The sequence below is a fragment of the Chanodichthys erythropterus genome, chromosome 20 (genome assembly GCF_024489055.1).
Source record: "Chanodichthys erythropterus isolate Z2021 chromosome 20, ASM2448905v1, whole genome shotgun sequence".
Taxonomy (NCBI): Eukaryota; Metazoa; Chordata; class Actinopteri; order Cypriniformes; family Xenocyprididae; genus Chanodichthys; species Chanodichthys erythropterus.
In genome coordinates this window covers 34,352,766-34,375,387 of record NC_090240.1, presented here as the reverse complement: position 1 = coordinate 34,375,387, position 22,622 = coordinate 34,352,766, and the positions used below count along the sequence as shown (strand labels likewise).

The following is a 22,622-nucleotide window of genomic DNA, read 5'->3' as shown; positions in this document are numbered from 1 at the left end:
TAGGTCAGAGCTCGTTAACAGTTTCAGGGATTTAGTGTTTCAGCTGACGTTTTCAAAAGGAAAAACAAAAGCGTGGCAGGCTGGACACCGGCCATAACTGTGAGTGGAAACTTCTGAGTGCTGGAACACACTTACACTGGATCATCTCCCAAGAACAGCAAGAAGAAGATATACAGGAAAACAAGCTTCAACATGAACAGAGCACTTAAAAAGAAAAGGCGTTGGTTTGAATTTTTTCTTGCTAAATCAAATTGGTTTTCTGAAGCATGGCCTCCACATTAATAAGTAGTGGGTGCGGGGCCGAGAGCTGCGGGAATGGAACGAGCAGGAGCTCCGGAAGGATTAAAGGAAAAATGATAACAGCGAAGGACAAGAAATTTTAGCGGCATCTAACGGTGAGGTTGCAAATTGTAATATAGAGAAGCTATGGTGGCCGACACAGGACAAAGATGTCATCGAATCATAGAAGATGCTACACTAAGACACACTTCTCCGCTCCTCAAACACATAAAACAGTATTTATATATAGTGTTTCTTGAGTAAAGAAAATGCTTTATTGTGATAAGAAGTTTATTGTAAGTATTACCATGCGTTCACACCGCCGCCGGCGAGAGCGTCAACAATCGCCTTGGCCGCCCTGCCAACAACGCTGTACTGTTCGTTCAAACCGACGGGAGGGTCAAAGTAAATGACAAGTCGCCTCAAACAATCGGAAGCCTCTCAAGCGAGGACCTCTACATTCCAATTGGTTGCCGCTGAACCGCGTCATAGCTCATTACCATAAAGTTAACCTGATTTCAACTCTCCTCGACGCTCTCACCGTCCAAGATGCGCCGCTCTCGCCGGAGCTCGCCGGAGCTCGCCGCAGGCTCTCATTGAAAATGAATGACGAGCGTCACTTTGACGCTCTCGCCGCTGGCAGTGTGAACACATAGTTATCGCTTATTAAGTTATTTCTGACATCTCTTTGAAAAATGACCAATTATTTATTGGGTGGGCAACAATTCAAAAGGCCCACTGGTAGCTTCGCCACTGAATGAGGGTATAGGGGGCGATTTCAAACACAGCCCTGGACTGAATATGAGCATATTCTGTATTTTTGGCCTATAAAAACATATATTCCTGCCGCACTCTATCAGGGATAGACCCTGGTGTGCTTTGAACCAAAGTTCAAGTTCGTTTCGGCTTGATTCGAACCTACAACCTCCTGCATGTCACAATCTCTTAGGATCCAAAAGCAAAAGAAAGTGATAAACACCAGACTGAGGGCTTATCATATAGACCATCATCCATCTACACAGACACTGAAAAGAGACACTTCCCATTTTCATGAGAAAGATTAAGTTTATTTAGTACAAAAGTATTTTAGCATTCACTGACGTGCTTGAGAGACACACATGAAACGATGCTCCAATAACACCTGAAGGATACTATAAAATATATCAATGCACTGATTTGATGGACATATTTATAATCGCTGTCTGCAGTAAAACAGAATAAACCAAGAAGAATAACTATAAAGATGAAACAGCAAGAATTTCAATGTTGTCTTACATTTTAACAAGACGTCATTCATTCATTAAAGGCCTACACCATGCAGTGTGTGTGATGATAGTTTTTGAGTTAGGCACACACACACACACACACACACACACACATACTGCAGCCACTTTAAACCAGGTCTCACTTCCAATAAACTATTTCAGAGCAAAAACACACCATTTTTAACACCGCAGGTAGGCTTATGGGAAATCGATCCACACACACATATAATTGAAACCGTTATGGGTGTCAGTCAAAGGAAAACTGTATCAAATATATCAAATCGATCTTAATAAGAACAGTATTAATTACATAGTACTTATCAGTATCTATCAGTGATTCATAAATAATTCACCCAAAAAATAAGATTTCTGGCATCATTCACTCACCTTCATGTTGTTCCAAACCCACATGACTGTTCATAATATATTTAGTTTGTCTCCAGAAGACTGTACTTCCTCAGTTTAATTAATAGTAATTTTCTACTAATATCTAACAATTCTTAAATTAAGATGCAATAACTTGAGAAGCCAAATGACGTGGGTTTTTTTGTTGTTGTTGTTGTTGTTTTTTAATTAAGTGATTTTATGCTAAAATCAAGAAAACAAACGTTTATCTTGTTATGCATTTAAATTCACTTTATTTTTCTGACCCCCACTGGCAGATGCTTTTTCTTATTTTAAAGTCTTGTTTTCTGAAAAACTATGCTTTTTAAGTAAATGTATCTTGATTTAAGAATGTTTAAATATTTGTTTTTGTAAGTAATATGGACTACTTTTGTTGGTAACGACGGTGAGTAAGCGATGACCATTTTATTTCTGGGTGAACTATTGCTTTCCCTTGTTAGAAAGAGGCTGAACACTACAGCGCAGAAACACATTTGGTCTCTGACTCCTGTACAGCTACTCTAATAGAGTGAACTCTATGGGAGGAGCTACTCAAGACTCCACCCTTTTTGAGCCTGACTCCGCCTCTTACAGCTTGGCTTTGCCTGGCTGCAGCTGCAGGTTTTGAAGTTTCATGGCCATGCCCATGTTTCCAGTGATCTTCAGTTTGCCTTGAAAGAACGCCTGCATGAACGAGAAGACAGATAGGAGTGATTAATACTGATTTTGAAGATCTTTACCTCCTGAGACATAGCAGTTCTTCTGTGGCCTTGTAGAGGACTTTTTTATTTTTCTTCTTTTTTATTTTGTGAAGTATTTTTTCTGTTTAGTCTCTTGTCCATTTAAAAATGCCTGAAAAACAGTGATTTTGAAATTATTATTTGTATCTAATATCAGTAATATTGTATTGATATTCAAATTACTTCTTGTAAAAGCCTCTCAGAAAAAAATGTCAGTTCTTCAAAATTTCTCAGTTTTCAAAGCACAATATTATTTTCTTTTACAATGAAGACACTGATTTTGTTTTGCATTTGCATTGTTAAAAAAAAAACATTATGTAGAAGACATCAGGTGATTTGACTGAATGAATGATTGAATGATTCATTCATTCGTTCGATCGATCAATCATTCAATCAATCAGTGATTCATTGATTGATTCATTGATCAATGAATGAATCAATGAATTATTGATTATATGGTTCATTCATTCATTCATTTCTTTTGATGACTGAATTGACAATGAATCAATCAATGATTTTTATCTGATTAACCTTCACCTTTATTGTGAAGAAGTTTTCAAGGTAAGGTGAATTATCTCCTGATCTGCTCTCTAGTCACAGAAAGACATTTTGTGATATGACTGCATCACAGCAGTGATGAAGAACTACAATGAGACAGCAGGAGGAATAAACCCTGAAGCGTGTTCAGCGAGTGACTTGATTGTAAGCACTGCACAACCGCGCGCCTCAATGACTGCCAACAGGAAGAACTCAGGTAGAACTAAAACATGTCAAACACGAGTCACGAGTGAATGTGGTTAATGACTTCTCGTTTCAGTCTGTTCCCAAACATCCTATCCCAGCTTCTTGGATGCAGTTACACAATATAAAAATGAATTAAGGCCAGATAAATATAGCCAGAATTCATGCTGATGGATATTACTAAAAAGTGCAGCGTGAGGAAAACCAAACCTCACTACTTAACCCTTTGATGACTAAAAACTCACATTTTCCCCACTCAGTTGTATTTGAAGACATAATGGAGAGATCTGAGAGAAATAGGCTCAAAAAATATCTAGAATCAAAATTGTTCTTTATCATGTTTTTGAAGGTTTCAGTGGATTAGAATGAACAGTGAATTTTGTGTTGAATTTGCTTTGTGGTTGCATAAAATCACAATTTAACACTAAATATGCATATCCTTAAAGGGAGAAAAAAAAACTAAAAACTGTTAAATAATAATGACTGCAAAGGTGGTTAAATTATGGAAGCTTGTTTCTTCCACTGAATAAAAAATAAAAAAGGTGTAATTGCGACTTTTTTCCTCACAAATCTGAATTTTTTCTCAGAATTGTGTGATATAAACTTGCAATTGTGAGATATAAACTTGCAATTCTCATAAAGTTTCCTCAGATTTGAACTTTATAACTCGCCATTGTTCATATCTTACAATTCTCAAATTTCAAAGTCAGAATTGTGAGTTTATATCTCGCAACTGTCAGTTCATAACTTGCAATTCTAATTTCTAACTTAATTTCTTGCAATTGTGAGAAAAGTCAGAATTGCGAGAAAAAAAGTCACAATTTTATATCTCGCAATTCTGACTTTTTTCTTGTAATTCTGACTTTCTCGCAATTGTGAGTTTATATCATGCAATTTTAAGTTTATATCTCACAATTTTGACTTTATTTCCTGCAATTGTAAGTTTGCATCTTGCAATTCTGAGAAAAGACAGAATTGTGTTTATCTCGCAACTGCAAGAAAAAAGTCAGAATTGCGCAATTATTTCGCAATTGTGACTATTTCTCGCTATTGTAAGTTTATATCTCGCAATTCTGACTTTATTTCTCACAAATGTGAGTTTATCTCTTGCAATTCTGAAGTCAGAATTGTGAGATGTAAACAATTCTGAGGAAAAAAAGCAGAATTGTGAGATAAAAATACGCAAATACCTTTATTTTTTATTTAGTGGCGGAAACAAGCTTCCATATTAAATAGATGCCAGAAAGAAAACCAAGTCAAAACTCCATGAATTTGTTAGCAATATGCAAACAAATGCAAGAAAGAAGACCAGTTACTATTCAGCCATCACAATTACACATCATACAAACATTACAATGACGTCATCACATTCTATCAATGGAACTCTTTGGGAAACTTTCACATTTAAATGAAAAGCTGAAAAGGCTTAAATGTGAGATTAACGGCACTTTTTATAGTTTAGTTTTTATTGTGTATAGTTGTTGACCTATATTTCCCAAATATTAATAGATAAATATCTTACAATAACCAAACAGGTTGAATGGTTGAAAATCGCGAATGCAGTCAACACTACAATATTAAAAAAAAAAAGAAAAGAAAATCGCTAAAATTAAATATTAAAATGTGTCTCCTGCTAAAAACAAAACAAAACATTTGTGATCTTGGCTACTGAACCAGTTGAGCATCGCCAGGTTAAATGGTCTCACTTGAGCTAGTTGAATTGTAACGGGTCAAAAATGTCTTTCACTCCATCTGTGGCTTTTCCATGAAGGGTGAGGAGCTTAGATTAGAGGAAGCGTGGAAACTTGAAGGCATGGAAACTTGCTCTGATCCAGACGGGAGGCCGCACAATCTCTCTTTCTCAACATGGGCCAATAGCATTAGTAAAAGGAGAGCGAGGGGGAAAGTGTGTTTTTGAGCGTCTGTGGAGAAATTATTCATGGAAAACAGGAGGTGGGTTTAAGACAATGTACAAAAGGAGGGTGGAAGCTACACAATGCTCAAATTTGAGGTCCCTGAAAAGACAGACCTTGAAAAAACAAATAAGAGCGCATTTGAGGCTAAAAACAATACTGCTTTGAATTCACCACCATATGCAGGTGCAGCTCTTACTGCAAACCTACGCAAGACAGTGTCAAAGAAAGAAAAACACCGGGGTTATGTGGGATGAGTCTCTGTGGTTAATCCAAATGGGAAAACTGAGACCGCGATCAGCCAAAATCATAATTATAACCATACAAACCACTTGGAAATGTTAAGAGATCTGCTTTTGCAGCCATTCCCACTATTTTTTAAACAGATAATTTTAAGGATTTTATTTTATGCAAAATAATGCTTTAATGCTTAAAAGTCGGGATGAAATGACATTCGCGACCTATTTGACTTGTATAATTTGACGTACACTACTGTTCAAAACTGTCAGATTTTGTAGATTTTTTTTTTTTTCACAGGCTAGCTTGTAATTGAAAAATTGGATAGATGATTCATTTTATTTGAGGTACAGTCATAGGGTTGTTTTGGTGATTTGGCTTCATCACTACTTACGGTCTGTGGATTCATCTTTCCAGTCATGAGGTCTAGTAGGTCAGAGTCGGCCATGGCAATAGTGCAGTCTGCTTTCTTTTCTGAGAAACACAAAAGGAGAACACTGAAGAGCACAATATACTTTAAGAGAAATCGAAAAACAAACTGGTGTGACGTCATTTTGTCAAAATCAAGCCAAAACGAAGTTTGAGTTTGAAACAGTGTTCAATTTTAACAGCATATTTTTGATTTAGTTTCAGTCTTAGTCTTTTGACTAAAATGCCATTTAGTTTCAGTCATATTTAAGTCATGTGAATTGTTTTAGTCAACTAAAATCAAATGGGTTTAGTTAAATTGTAATGCATCAATTAAGCATTTCTCTAAACTTATTATATACACCTGGATCTAGTAACCTGTTAATATTAATATAGATATATAGATATAACAGATATAACTGTGGTGACAAATAACATGTCTTTATTTATCTTAAAATTAAAACATAAAGAAAAAACATGGTATTTACAATTATTATTTATGCATTCTTTATAACAACCTGCATTCAACATTCTTCATTCTTTCAAGCAGACATATTTATTTGTATTAATTAAATATAGATTAATCATTATTAAAGCTATTAAAGTTATTCAGCCAAGAGCAGTGAGTGATTTTCTCTTTGTCTTTTGTTGTTTGATTAACATTAATGACGGAAAGCGGCAGGTTTATTAGACTGCCATCACTTTAAGATCGAATGCACAGGTCCAATATACTGATACACATTGGATATTCTCCCAGCTGTTTATTTTCACTTAAGACATAACCAACTGAGTTTAGATGAATTCTCACCAAAAACTGATATTTTGACATAATTTAGTATGTCTGTTCGAGCATGAAAAGTCACGAAAGAGTGCTCAATTCAGTACTAGTGCTCTGAGAGGCAGCTTTCTGTGTGCACAGAAAACCGTACAGAGTTTTCTTTTGTGTCGTCACTCTTTTTCAGGTCTATCCATATTGTATGCTCTTCTCATTCTCCCAGATATTAACATTTTAGAATGTTTTATGAGACATGCAGCAAGTGTATGCCAATGGCGTTGCGACAGTGTATTGCTAAAAAGGATTACTAACATTTTTACCCCAGTGAAGTACTAGTGAAAAAAAGAACTTCACCATGGGTATATTGGTGCCTAGAGGGGCAAAATTTATGGAAGCATGTTTTCGCCACTAAATAAAAAAAAATAAAAAAGGTAATTGCGACTTATTCCTCTCACAATTCTGACTTTTTTCTCGCAATTTGCGAGTTTATAACATGCAATACTGACTTTATAACTCGCAATTCTGACTTTATAACCTGCAATTTTGACTTTATAATAGGGCTGGGCGATGTATCGAATGCTTTTGTCACGCGCATTTCTTCAGTAAAGCCGGTTCCCTGATTACCGCTAAATCGCCATCACCTGCTTTCAAATGAAGCGGCATTTAATAGACAGAGCCGTAGTTCACTGATAAGACACGCAATATCGCGTTCAATATCGATATGTATCGCCGTCGATATTGAACGCGATATTGCGTGTCTTATCGGTGAACTACGGCTCTGTCTATTAAATGCCGCTTCATTTGAAAGCAGGTGATGGCGATTTAGCGGCAATCAGGGAACCGGCTTTACTGAAGAAATGCGTGTGACAAAAGCATTCGATACATCGCCCAGCCCTACTTTATAACTCACAATTTCGATTTTATAACACATAATTCTGACTTTATTTCATGCAATTCTGAATTTATAACAAGTAATTCTGACTTTATATCACGCAATTCTGAATTTATAACAAGTAATTCTGACTTTATAACTCGCAATTCTGAATTTATATCACGCAATTCTGAATTTATAGCTCGCAATTCTGAATTTATAGCTCGCAATTCTGAAATTATATCACGCAATTCTGAATTTATAGCTCGCAATTCCGACTTCATAACACGTAATTCCGACTTCATATCTCACAATTCTGACTTTATATCATGCAATTCTGACTTTATATCATGCAATTCTGACTTTATATCATGCAATTCTGACTTTATATCATGCAATTCTGAATTTATAACAAGTAATTCTGACTTTATATCACGCAATTCTGACTTTATAGCTCGCAATTCTGAATTTATAACAAGTAATTCTGACTTTATAGCTCGCAATTCTGAATTTATATCACGCAATTCTGACTTTATATCTCGCAATTCTGACTTTATATCTCACAGTTCTGACTTTATATCTCACAGTTCTGACTTTATATCTCACAGTTCTGACTTTATATCTCACAATTCTGAATTTATAACAAGTAATTCTGACTTTATATCACGCAATTCTGAATTTATAACAAGTAATTCTGACTTTATAACTCGCAATTCTGAATTTATATCACGCAATTCTGAATTTATAGCTCGCAATTCTGAAATTATATCACGCAATTCTGAATTTATAGCTCGCAATTCCGACTTCATAACACGTAATTCCGACTTCATATCTCGCAATTCTGACTTTATATCATGCAATTCTGACTTTATATCATGCAATTCTGAATTTATAGCTCGCAATTCTGAATTTATATCTCACAGTTCTGACTTTATATCTCACAACTCTGACTTTATATCTCGCAATTCTGAATTTATAACAAGTAATTCTGACTTGGCACACAATTCTGAATTTATAGCTCGCAATTCTGACTTTATAACTTGCAATTCTGACTTTATATCTCGCAATTCTGAATTTATAGCTCGCAATTCTGACTTTATATCTCGCAATTCTGAATTTATAGCTCGCAATTCTGACTTTATATCTCGCAATTCTGAAATTATATCACGCAATTCTGAATTTATAGCTTGCAATTCTGACTATAGCTCGCAATTCTGAATTTATAACTCGCAATTCTGAATTTATATCTCACAATTCCGACTTCATAACACGTAATTCCGACTTCATATCTCGCAATTCTAACTTTATATCTTGCAATTCTGACTTTATATCATGCAATTCTGACTTTATATCTCGCAATTGTGAGTTTATAACTTGCAATTTTGAGAAAAAAAAGTCAGAATTGTGAGATAAACTCGCAATTACCCTTATTCCATGGTGGAAACAAGCTTCAATAAAAACTAACAGGAGTGAGATGTAAAAATATTTGTGAAACATCCTGACAATGCAGCTCATCACCTGTGGGTTTGGTGTCTTTAGCTCTTGTTACACAACAAATCAGAATCCAGAATGTGTGAGTGGCTTTGATCCTGGTCATTAGACCGAACACACACTCTCACTTATTTTCATTTCCTCTCATCCTTCACACTAATCTCATGGCTGTGGCCATACACACACACAAATAGAGGGTATGCATAGACATCACTTTCCCACCAGAAATGCTCCCTCATCTGAACTGAGTGGCAAAACATCCTGCAACATGACTGGATTTAATAGGGGACACTGCAAAAATGGAGTAAAAAAGATGATCTTCTTAAATTAAAGGCAATTACTCAATACTGATTCTTACAACTTAGCAAAGAACCAGTGGTAGATTTAAATTCAGGTGATCACTTATATCATTGTTAAATATCATACTAAAAACTTGTTAAAGCACAAAGGCATTAAAGACACAACATTGTAACTTTCTGTAAAGTTGCTTGGAATCAATGTGTATTTTGAATGCTAATAAACTTGACTTGACGCTTGGTCGTACTTCAAGATGGGATAAAAGTGATGAGGACATCCATCCATCCATCCATCCATCCATCCATCCATCCATCCATCCATCTATCCATCTATCCATCTATCCATCTATCAACTTGCTTTGTAAGAAAAACTGGGTTTGTCTAACATTATCTAACCATCCCTTTTTATAGAACATGAGGCTCATCATAATGGATGTTTTTTTAATAAACGCTGAAAAAAAACCAAAAAAACAATGTTTTTGGGAGTGTGTGTTCTGATAACGGTTCGCGGTTTTCAGTAAGATGTGAAAATGTCAAACTTCTACTGGGTAAAAAAAAATAAACCTCTCCTTCAACCATAGAGCTATTTTCACATAAACTAACTACACCTGGTCCGATGCGTTCAACCCGAGACATTGATGATGAACTAGGAAATGTCAGCTGTTCGTAGCATCTGCCACCTCGATTTTATAACACACTTACCAGCATCATTGTGAACAGAGCCTTTTCCGTTCTTAACATCAACGATCCAGGTGGCTTCCTTTCCGTCTGGCCCGTCCTTTACCTTGAAGGCAAACACACCTCCAATCTTCTTCACAAACTGCTCTCCATCCTGCACACACACACACACACAGGTCAGAGAGGTCATCAGTTGCACACCCACCATAAACTGTGTGAACTGCAGTTAAACTGAAATGTAGAGATAACATTTTGTCCCCTCAAACAGATATGAATGTGTAAATTTTATTTTGAGCCATTTATTTATATACATTATATGATAACACTTTACAGTAAGGTTTCATTAGTTAAGTACATTAGTTAACATAATTTATTAATCTTAGTTAATGTTAATCTCAACATTTACTACTATTCAAAGTTGTATCTGTTAATTAACATTAGTTAATGCGCTGTGAACTAGCATGAACATTTTTAACTAACATTAACAAAGGATAATAAATGCTGTAAATATATATTGCTCATTACATTAACTAGGGCTGTCAAGCAGCAAAAAGAAAAAAAATATCTAATTAATTACACATTTAATTAATCACAAATTAAATCGCGCATCAAATTTGGCTGAGAAATTACCTGCAAAAGATAATTTAAAATCATTATTGTGTTAAATGAGAGTTAAAAGCATCAAATAGACATTACAAATAGTAGCTTTAGAAAAAATTTACACACAAACTTTTAGTCTTCAACGGCCATGAGGGTGAGTAAATGATGACAGAATTTTCATTTTCATCCCTTTAATAGTTTTTTTTTATTAATATGGGAAAATTGTTTTTTTTTAATGAAATGATACTCTAAATAAGAAACTAAAAATGCCAGTAGGTGGCGGTAAATGTCTAAATGAGTAGGTTATTGAGTCATTCGTTCATTCGATTCATTCAAATGGCCGATTAATTCAGGAATGAAGTAAACGGCTCTCTTTATGAATGAACCATTGAATCATTGATTCACTCGATTGATTCGCTCCAAACCCGGATTCATTCAGAAACTAAACACCACTGTGTTGTGTGTTATGAAGTTTCAGCGAAAGAGTTAACTTCTGACCCGACGCATGACATACTGACGGATGCGGAAGCACAGAGGAGAGAGCAAAACAAAACACCGGTCACGAATAGGTTCTTTGCACATGATGTCACAGCAGCAGCGAATGAGTCTGGAGGGCAGGGAGTGATGTTTCTATACAGGAATCCTATCAAAAACTCAAAATTCACATGTTTTGCATCGTTTATTGTTGCTCAAATCGATAAAATTGAGAACCCAGAAGGTGTTTATATCATTTACATAACTTATACCGTTTTTTATAACTTATTTTGTTGTTTTAACTTTAAAAGTTGTCGCCTTTTATGGCGTTTTGCGTCTGCTGATACTTAAATGAATATGATACCTTCTTACCTTTTTGACTTGGTTAAATATTCACATTCTTCATGCTATCGTTTGCAGGGAGGAGAAGATATTTTATCCTATTTAATTATAATTTGGTATTTTCACTTCAGTTTTGTAGTATTCTGTTCACAATGTTGATCTGGTTACCATGAGAACAGTGTCACGCGCTGCAGTTTCAGCCATCGTATGGTAGAAAATGTCCAAATAAAATAAATGTGTTCAACAAGCTGACAGAAGTCGATCCATTTATTTGTTGGAAGCCTGTAAATGTAACTAGTTTTAATGTTGTTTTTATATTCACTTTCCCATATGACGACGGAGGAGAATCGGAGGGTCACGTTCAGTATACAGACACGCTGTATTTTTGTATTTATTTCAACCAATGACAACCAAAATCAAACCCATAGAAGCTCGTGAACAGTTTTGAAGTGGCTGTGTGCAAGTTATTATCATTCACAAGCCGAGTGATCATACTCTAAAACATAATGTTAATTATTACACAAAAACCAAATACAAAACTCAGCAAAGTATGTGATTATTTTGAGGGAAAGGCAGTGGGTTTATTTAGTGACATTATTACATTTGCTAGTTGTCTTTCCTCACCTTCTCAACCAAGGGGAAAATGTATTACCGTCCTTTTTTTCCACAAACGATATCGTGAGTTCCTATTACAATTCTCGATTCAGCATAAATGACCTACAATGGTGACATTTTTCACAATCACGACAGAAAATCAAAATACTGCTCTAACTTCACTAGTAGAAAGGCAGCGCGATCAACAAACCCAGACTAGAACTGAACACGGCGTGACGGCAGCTTCACATCCTCTATATCTGTCTCCTCGATGGCAGGAAAGTCTTTTAATTCAGCGGAAAAGTCGCTCCTCTTCATAACAAAAGGATCGCGTCCAACATATGTTGTGATTTTCTGTTTATACCTTTCTAAAGCAGCAAAGAAAGGACTTTTCCCCATCTCTTCCATTCTAATTTTCACTGCTTGCCCTCCACCGGAATTTCGCGCGTCACCAGAACCACGTGATTGCAAACAACCTATTTGAAGTCTAAAACGATCATTTTTAAAGAGAAATGTCAGCCGTATTTGTTTGAACTGCGAGATGCATCTAAGCTTACGATCCTCCTACATCCTGCGTCATACTTCGCATCAGGGGTTACTCTTTTGTGTTAACTCAACTTGTGTAGGCCTTCTGCCAGAAGCTAGTTATTTTAAGTTTTAAATATGGATATTTTTCTTACACAAACCCATCGCTTCTCTTCAGAAGGCCTTTCTTAACTCCCTGGAGCCGTATGGATTACTTTTATGATGGATGGATGCACTTTTTTTTACTTCAAATTCAGGAGCGCAATTCACTACCATTATAAAGCTTGGAAGTGCCAGGATATTTTTTAATAAATCTCAGATTGTGTTCGTCTAAAAGAAGATAGTCATATACACCTAGGATGGCTTAAGGATGAGTAAATAATGGGATAATTTTAACCTTGAAAACAGACGATGAAACAGTAACAAACACTTGCATTGCATACAAACAACATTTCCATCATATTTGTTACTTGCTGGCTTCTTACACAAACCAATACAGTCATAAAACAGCTGAAAAACAACAGCGAAATGTGGCGCATAAACCGTCTCGCTCAGCCTTCCTGCCAGGGTGAGTGAAACATTAAAATTACTCGTAAAATTACACACTGCATTGCAGATTGTAATGGAGCAAAACTGATTTGAAAGCGCATCGGTTTTCCCCAAGAGTACTTCTGTTGTGTAACAGGCTGTTATTTGATTTTTTTTTTTTTTTTTTGGCAGAAGCTGAAATGTGGCTGATAGTGAGATTATCAGTGTCTCGCCTCTCAAGAGGGTGAGTGTGTCACCGATGAACAATAACAAATATGCATCTTTTATCTGCATCTAACAGAACCCAGACTGAATCTGAATACGGCCGAGGCACTGATGAATTAACGAGGGCTTTAAATGGATAGTTCACACAAAAGTTAAAATTGCCATTGCTTACTCACCCTCATGTGGTTCCCAACCCTTCCGAAAGGATACAACAACATTACACAATATTTTAGATATATAAGATATTATGGTTGTTTTTACTATCAAGCTCCAATAAGACAGCATAAAAGTAGTCGATACAACTTATATTACAAGTTATCTGAATTCATACTGTCTTTCAGAGAAAAAGATTTTAAAAATGTTAATATATTATGTTTTTAACATATCTTTTACATTAACCTAATTTGATAATTTCATTCTGCTTTCTAAAGACTGGTCAGAAATCAATTAATTGCAGATTATTTTATTTTATTTAAAGATGTTAATTGCAATTATTTTATTATTTCATTTCATTATAATTATTTACTTATTGACAAAAAAAAAACTACATACAGTTTAATGGAAAAAATAAATATAATTAATAACGGTTAATCTTAATTTGCATGATAGTTAAAAAAAAATATTTAATTCTGGAAACAAAATAAAATGTTGTCTTTAACATATAAGAAATATTTTTCTCATATAGAATAAATGTATTTAATGTAAGATAATAGATGCTTTTATATTTCAGGAAGAAGTTTGAAAACCCCTGATACAAGCTATGCTTATTTATTTGATTTTTGTATCTTAACATTATTTACACACTGCTGTTCAAGTTTGAAGTCAGTAAATCTCTTCTGCTCACCAAGGCTGCATTTATTTGATAAAAAAAAAAATATTGTAAATTATTATAATTTAAAAATAATTGTTTTCTATTAGAAAATATTTTAAAATCTAATTTATTCCTGTGATCAAACCTGAATTTTTAGCATCATTACTCCAGTGTTCAATGTCACGTAATAATCCAAAATTTTTGAACAGTAGTGTGTGTGTGTGTGTGTGTGTGTGTATACAAATTCCTATTTTTTTCCTTCAATGTATGGGAAAATATGTGGAAAATAACTATTCCTGTAAACTCAGCGGGTAAAGACACTGTCATGCCTCGATTTGAGGTATTAAGTAGGTAATGAAACAGCAGATTGAGGAGGGGATGGACACATATATTGCAGATTCATCAAAGTATGTAATACACATGAAATGACATGAAAAGGATCGTCTAGATCGGACCGAGGGATTTGGGTTTAATGAAATGATGATCCTTTCAGCACCCAATAACTTTGCAGTCTGAACAAAAAGCATTCACACAAGCCAGCGGGGAAAAACAGGCCTGACAGCGGATCATCGCTGACATGATTAAAGCTGGGTAGTAACCTGAATTCAGATCCATCTTGATGTAGCCTCAGGCAGAGATGCTGCGGTGTTAAGTGGCTTTACCACTACAGCCAACAAATTCAGATAAATTAACCCAAGCAGCCTTCCCGTACCTCATGCAGCTTTTTATTGATCTCCTGGAAGACAGCGTGAGCTTTGAAGCCCTCTAGACCTGAGGATGCACTGGTCAACAGCGCCTGGATCCGTGGAGAGCTGGGAATGAAAGATATACACACATGAAAGACACACTCAGAAAGAAAATATGTTTCAAGGAATAATTCCCCCAGAGGGTTCTTCTGTGTGATCCACACACTCTCAGAAAAAAAAGGTACAAAAGCTGTCACTGGGGAGCCACCCTTTGTACCTAAAGAGTGCATATTAGTACCTAAATGATACACATTAGAAAAGCTTTTGTATCTTTTTTTTCCTGAGAGAGTTGTACAGATATGGAACTGATATGAGGATGATTTTGGGGTGAACTGTCCCTTTATGAAGTAACATGGCTTACAAGTACGCAATTTTATGGAAGCTTCTTTCCGCCACAGAATAAAATAAAATAAAATAAATAAAAGGATAATTGAGACTTTTTATCTCACAATTCTGACTTTGCGTGTTATAATAAAGTCAGAATTGCGTGATATATCTCGCAATTCGGACTTTACAACTCGCAATTCTGACTTTATATCTCACAATTCTGACTTTATATCTCACAATTCTGACTTTATTTCACACAATTCTGACTTTATATCTCACAATTCTGACTTTATTTCACACAATTCTGACTTTATTTCACACAATTCTGACTTTATTTCACACAATTCTGACTTTATATCTCACAATTCTGACTTTATATCTCACAATTCTGACTTTATATCTCACAATTCTGACTTTATATCTCACAATTCTGACTTTATATCTCACAATTCTGACTTTATAACTCACAATTCTGACTTTATATCTCACAATTCTGACTTTATATCTCACAATTCTGACTTTATTTCACACAATTCTGACTTTATATCTCACAATTCTGACTTTATATCTCACAATTCTGACTTTATATCTCACAATTCTGACTTTATATCTCACAATTCTGACTTTATATCTCACAATTCTGACTTTATAACTCACAATTCTGACTTTATAATTCGCAATTCTGACTTTATATCTCACAATTCTGACTTTATATCATGCAATTCTGACTTTATATCTCACAATTCTGACTTTATATCTCACAATTCTGACTTTATTTCACACAATTCTGACTTTATATCTCACAATTCTGACTTTATATCTCACAATTCTGACTTTATATCTCACAATTCTGACTTTATAATTCGCAATTCTGACTTTATATCTCGCAATTCTGACTTTATATCTCGCAATTCTGACTTTATATCTCGCAATTCTGACTTTATATCTCGCAATTCTGACTTTATATCTCACAATTCTGACTTTATATCTCACAATTCTGACTTTATTTCACACAATTCTGACTTTATATCTCGCAATTCTGACTTTATATCTCACAATTCTGACTTTATATCACGCAATTCTGACTTTATAATTCGCAATTCTGACTTTATATCTCACAATTCTGACTTTATATCTCACAATTCTGACTTTATAATTCGCAATTCTGACTTTATAATTCGCAATTCTGACTTTATATCTCACAATTCTGACTTTATAATTCGCAATTCTGACTTTATAACTCGCAATTCTGACTTTATAATTCGCAATTCTGACTTTATAATTCGCAATTCTGACTTTATAATTCGCAATTCTGACTTTATATCTCACAATTCTGACTTTATATCTCACAATTCTGACTTTATAACTCGCAATTCTGACTTTATATCTCACAATTCTGACTTTATAACTTGCAATTCTAGTTTAAAAAAGTCAGATTTGCGAGATGTAAACTCACAATTGTAAGAAAAAAAGTCACAATTACCTTTTTATTTTTCATTCAGTGGAAACCAGCTTCCATACAGTTTTGAATCCAGTCAGCATCATATTCTGATCTCTCCACAATACTTTCCCCCCTCTCTCTCTCTCTCTCTCTCCATCCTGTCATAAAGACATTAAACTCCCATATACTCAATCTAAAACAAGCAATTGGGATGTTTTAAGTTCAGTACAAATATTTAAGCACAGGAAGACATCCAGACACTCAGATCTCTGGACAAACTGATCTCACAACACACATTTGGAGTTACTCAGAGACTTTCCTCACATAAACATGATGGAGACAGCAAGATAAAAACAACAAGCTCTTCAACAAGCTACACAAATGTTCTTTTGGATATCAAGAACAATTTTACGACCTTGGATGTTTTCTCATGGGTGAAACACAGAAAGAAATACATTTTTTAATGAAAATATTATACCATTGCACTGTTACAGTGCATTTTAGGTGCTTAATTTGTCTCATTCCTAAGAATTTAGACTAATTTGAGCTCTAATAAACCAAAAATCCCTTTCAATCATTGGATCAATGCATCAAAACCATCTGAATATTTAATTTTAACAAATCAAAAACAGAAATCTTGTAATAAATGGCTCACACACATGTAAATGACCTACATAAGCTGCTGTCACACTCTCTCAGCTCTGCAGAATCATTAAACACACGGTGTGATTATTAGTACATAATGATTGTAAACACAGATCTCATCATCATCATCATCCTCACCTTGACACCTGAGGGACACGCATTGTTCGTAAATATGAACTGCAGACAGACAGGTGATCAGAAGGCCGCTGGCACTCGAACAATCGGCGATACATTCGTTATCCGAACGCTACTTCCGTGTTCTGTGGCCATGAGCCAGACCTGAATAATCAAACACTGATTAAGAAACAAAATAAGTGTGACGTTTTTATTCGCATGTAAGGGGACCCGCGGTGTATGTAGATAGAAACGGCCAATTCTAATGTGATAAAAACATAACGGTTCATCATTTAAGGTCTTTATACACCACTAAAAATGCATTTTATATTGCATTTATGTCAATAGATCCTCCTAAACATCACAAACTGGACCTTTAACTCTATCACAGAAGATAGAAAAATATTTATTGGCTAATTTTGGGATGGCATGCTAGCTAAGCAACATAATTTTTTATATATTATTCATTTATTATGATATTAAATATTTATTTGCATAATTCACAAAGAAAGAACAATTAGCACTACAAGAAGGGAAAAAAGCACCTCAAACAGAGCAAAAAACTCGACCATCCCTTGTCAAAAACTCCTATTGGAATTTCATTTTATCCTTTAGGATCTTGTTGGATAATCTGATATATTTGAATGGAATTTCACTTTACATAAACACACACACACACATGCATATATATATATATATATATATATATATATATATATATATATATATATATATATATATATATATATATGTTTTATATATATATATATATATATGCATGTGTGTGTGTGTGTGTGTGTGTGTGTGTGTGTGTGTGTGTTTATGTAAAATTTACAATAAAACATGAATGAAGATGTTCAATAGCATTATTAGCCTACCAACTGAAAAAAAAAACATGTCTTTCTATGATATTTGCTATTGATAATGATAAATTACCTCAAAATTACAAAAAGAGGTTCACAAAAAGAGTATTTTACACTGTTTCTAGGTTATATTCTTTTAAAGCTAGCTGGCGGGAGAGTTTGATTTAACAGAATAAATCATTTTGTTTTGTTTTATATGTTGCACACATTTTCGTCATGCATATGAAGTTTAAATAAGTTTCGTAGGTATTGACTTAGGGGATATGTTAAATGCGACTACCTGCGGCAAGTTATAACACACACACGCACACACACTCCCTCAGAGTCTGCGAGAAAACAGAAGATGGCCTTTGCTGCCTTCTGTCGGTCAGATATGGTTATTTACATTCTTAATAAATCTGCTATTTAAACAACTGATTTTCCACGTGACTAATCACTCGGAATGCCTTTCTCGTGGTTTGTCTATATTAATTTTATCCAAAAAAAAAAAAAATACTGGCCTATAAAACGTCATTTCCTCTGTAACTTCTCATGACAGCGAAAGAACAATTTTGGAACATGAGGGTCGAATTCTTCAGAACCTTAATTTGGGTGAATTAAAAAGAAGTTCAAATTTTATTTAAATCCTAATATAAAAACATTTTGTAAACAGACCGGAACTGTTTATCACGGCTTCACAGCACACGACAATAATATCGTTGTTACACTGATTCCTCCTGCGTTTACAGTAGAAATTGAATAAGAAGACAGAACAGCCGTTGAAATTTTAAATATTTATAACGGTCAAAGCGACCCGAACGTGTCACTGTCACGTGATGTTTGAATGAGGCATTTATAAATCCTACGCATATATTTAATGTTAACGATTGCACTCCTCAAGTGTAGAGCAAAATTTATATTATATTTAAATAAATCGCTTCAATGGAGGATTGGGAATTTGAGCCATAAAGCGCCCCCTGCAGGCAGAACTCATCTGTGCCTCATAGGAAACCGTTATTTGCGCCAACGTTATTTACTCACATGTCAGTTTTCGGTGTTTGGCGTTTAAATCGATAGTGAAAATGTCTAATTCAGTAATTTCAGTCATTTCCAGGTTTTTGGAGGAGTACGCGTCCAGCACGCCGAATAAACTGAAGGTGGTAGACGCGTATCTTCTCTATATCATGATGACAGGGGCGCTGCAGTTTCTCTATTGTTTATTAGTCGGGACGTTTCCGTTCAACAGCTTTCTATCTGGTTTCATATCGTGCGTTGGGTCGTTTATTCTCGCAGGTAGGACTAAGTGATGCACTGTTGTTATTTCGTTATTTGTTTATGGGCACAATAACTATCCAGTTTTGCCATTACAATATGGTTTGTTCATTTTTGGGTTAGCCTTAATCGAAATAAGTTCTTTACTAATTATTTAAATTGCATTTTAATGATTTTCAATGACATGACTCCATCTCTACTGCAGGTAATTTATTCATTCTTGTTATTTAGTTATTTAGTTGTCTAATGTTGGCATTACAGGATTAGTATCAAATTTTCATGTTGCGATTAATTGCAGAAGCTTTTATCACGGTATTGAAATAAGTTGCAAAAAAAGTGTTGTCCTTTAACAGGTTTAAGAACTCTTTGAGGTTTAAGAACTCTTTCTGAATGTTTAAATACAATACACCAAAAATAGATAAAGTAAAATTTTTCAAACAGATTAAAGTGCAAAAGAATTAGGCTATAACGAGGTAACATTCAGTAAGGTCTCATTATTTAATGCATTAACTAAGATTGAGCAATAGCTATATTTGTTACAGAAAGTATTATTTTTTTGTTAATGTTAGTTAAGAAATACAACTGATCATTGTTAGTTTTATCTCAGGTCCATTAAATAAGTTATTTTGATTTTAGTAATGCTATTAAAAAGTAACTAAGAAATTAACATTAACTAAGAATAATTAATGCTTTATATGTATTTTTCATTGTCAGTCTGGTAATAATGAGTTAACATGTTAACTAATGAAGCCATATGTCTCAATGTTTTACTGAACAATAACATTACGGCATGTTGTAGTACAGATTAAAATATAAAAATGTTTAAGTTTGAAAATAAATAGCCTATTAAGTCTTTAAGTCATTAAGTATTTGGTGCTGTGATGAACACTGACATTACAAAAAATGAATGGCTGTTTGAAGCATTTTAAAAACTTCACTAGCGCAGTTGCTTTGTTTGCGGGGTTTCCGGGGTAACCGCTGCATTTCTGCTGTTCCATCAGTGCCCTCTGCTGTCTTCTCTCACGCTGTCTCCTTCACTCGTTCCGCCATGTGCTTCTCCTGCACGTTGGGCTTTTTTTACATCTGAGCGTGCGTCCCTTTGACGCAGAATACAGCTGTGGTTGTGCATTTTATACGGTTGATGGGGAAAGTATTCTTAAATGCATTATAATAATTTTAAAAATTGTAAATAAATTATCATATTCATTATCGTGATTACCGAATATTGGCACATGTCTGTACAGGATAATTTTTTTTGTGTATGTGTGTTGTTATTATTTAGAAATTATTCATTTATAAATTACTTACTACATTACATTTAGTACATATATAAAGTACTTATTTATCCCTTTTTTTTTTACTGCATTTGAATGATTTTCAATAACATGTCTCCATCTCTTCTTCAGTGTGTCTGAGAATCCAGATTAATCCTCAGAATAAAGGCGAGTTCTTGTCCATCTCTCCAGAGAGAGCCTTTGCTGACTTCCTGTTCGCCCACACTGTGCTTCATTTGGTTGTTATTAATTTCATTGGTTAAGTGTCCACGTGTGCTGATAAAAAGGTAAAGAAAAATAGTTTATAATAACAGTTTGCTGTGTCTGGCCTTAGGAATAGGGTGCACTATTTGTGCTATTTGCAATTGAAGTGTTTAATATTACATTTTGTTATGGCAATAAAAACCTCTTGTACATAATACAGCAATGTTGGCCAGAATCTGTAGTTTTGCATTGTATTAAACCATTTATAGTGATTATATTTGGTTTTGCCTCATTTTAAATGTTTTCTTAAACATGTTTATTAATGAATTTCCTTCTCTTCATGCAGATTGATTGAGGAATGACCAAACCTGGAATGCATATGCATCTTACAGGAAGCAGAGAAGAAAATGAATGTATTTTCTCCCATCCGCTGACATGCAGCTCCTGCAAACCTTATCAAATTTTCCAACACTGCATGTGACAAATCCTGAAACTGGCCAATGCTACTTGACAGCTAAATAATATCTTGGGCCCTGTTGTATCCCAATAATCAGTGATGATTGAAGAGTATTCAGTCCGTCTGATATATTTTCATTCAAACAAACATGTTTGTACGTTTCATTATAAGCATTATATAGATATATATTTTTTGTTTTATTAAAAAAATAAATAATAATAATCCATGTTGACTTATGTTGTCTGTGGCCAGAACATATGTGACCCTGGACCACAAAACCAGTCATTGTGTGGGTTAAAATTATCGATTTTTCTTTTATGCCAAAAATCATTAGGATATTAAGTAAAGATCATGTTCCATGAAGATATTTTGTAATTTGCCTACCATAAATATATCAAAAATGTATTTTTTGTGAGAAGCATTGCTAAGGACTTCTAAAGGCGATTTTCTCAATATTTTCCAATATTTCTCAGATTCCAGATTTTCTAATAGTTGTATCTTGGCCAAATATTTTCCTATCCTTTAAAAAAAAAAAAAAAAACTGGTTTTGTGGTCCAAAGAACATCTAATTGTTATAGCCTATGGATACAACTAACTTTGCTATAGGATACACAAAGCATTCAATAGTGCATCAAATAATCCATATTTAAAGGAACAAAATAGTTAAAAAGCTTTCCTGTAGCTCATCTGACACAAAGGTCATGAGCTCGATTGATAAAAATGTATACATTGTATGCAAGTTGCTTTGCTAAATGCGTAAATGTAAATGGAAAAAGATTAACAGAAAAAGTCAATTAAATAAAAGATGAATTCAGCTGATGCAAATTAGGCTACTTGTTTATTTTGAGACCAACTTACTATGAACTTTCCACAAGGGGGCGTATGGAGGCCCCCAATCCAAGGCCAAATCCTCAGGAAAGTAACTATACTTCTTTGGCGCTGGAAAATGAATTAAAAGCGAATAATGGCAATTGAGAAGGTTTAATAGCTGTTAAATTAAATACGAAGTAGCTATTTGAACTAAAGTAATTATTATTTAAACTAACCCCGCCCATTTTATCACACCTTTTCAAGCAAACTGCCTTCTATCGATTTCAATTTCTATTGTTTTCCACGCCCGTGA

General features: G+C 34.5%; 2 protein-coding genes across 2 annotated transcripts; one reads left to right on the top strand and one right to left on the bottom strand.

Annotated features, from left to right (window-relative positions):
- Positions 1-1,328: 1,328 nt before the first annotated feature.
- Positions 1,329-17,615, bottom strand: scp2b (sterol carrier protein 2b). Its single transcript, XM_067370825.1, has 5 exons — positions 17,475-17,615; positions 14,890-14,989; positions 10,103-10,232; positions 5,954-6,033; positions 1,329-2,612 (listed from the first exon to the last, which is right to left on the bottom strand). The coding sequence occupies exons 1-5, from the start codon at positions 17,567-17,569 to the stop codon at positions 2,517-2,519; spliced, it is 501 nt and encodes a 166-aa protein (XP_067226926.1). The 5' UTR covers positions 17,570-17,615; the 3' UTR covers positions 1,329-2,516.
- Positions 17,616-19,314: 1,699 nt separating this feature from the next.
- LOC137009426 (dolichyl-diphosphooligosaccharide--protein glycosyltransferase subunit DAD1) lies at positions 19,315-22,608 on the top strand. The gene is made up of 3 exons (XM_067371665.1): positions 19,315-19,585; positions 20,971-21,125; positions 21,389-22,608. The coding sequence occupies exons 1-2, from the start codon at positions 19,375-19,377 to the stop codon at positions 21,099-21,101; spliced, it is 342 nt and encodes a 113-aa protein (XP_067227766.1). The 5' UTR covers positions 19,315-19,374; the 3' UTR covers positions 21,102-21,125; positions 21,389-22,608.
- Positions 22,609-22,622: the final 14 nt, after the last annotated feature.

Excerpts from the sequence above, each read along its gene's own strand:
- scp2b (XM_067370825.1), bottom strand. The coding sequence starts at position 17,569 with ATGTATCGCCGATTGTTCGAGTGCCAGCGGCCTTCTGATCACCTGTCT. Across the intron at positions 6,034-10,102 it reads CTCTGTTCACAATGATGCTG|AAAAGAAAGCAGACTGCACT; the intron begins GTAAGTGTGTTA and ends TGTGTTTCTCAG. Across the intron at positions 2,613-5,953 it reads GAAAGATGAATCCACAGACC|GCGTTCTTTCAAGGCAAACT; the intron begins GTAAGTAGTGAT and ends TCGTTCATGCAG.
- LOC137009426 (XM_067371665.1), top strand. The coding sequence starts at position 19,375 with ATGTCTAATTCAGTAATTTCAGTCATTTCCAGGTTTTTGGAGGAGTAC. Across the intron at positions 19,586-20,970 it reads TGGGTCGTTTATTCTCGCAG|TGTGTCTGAGAATCCAGATT; the intron begins GTAGGACTAAGT and ends TCTCTTCTTCAG.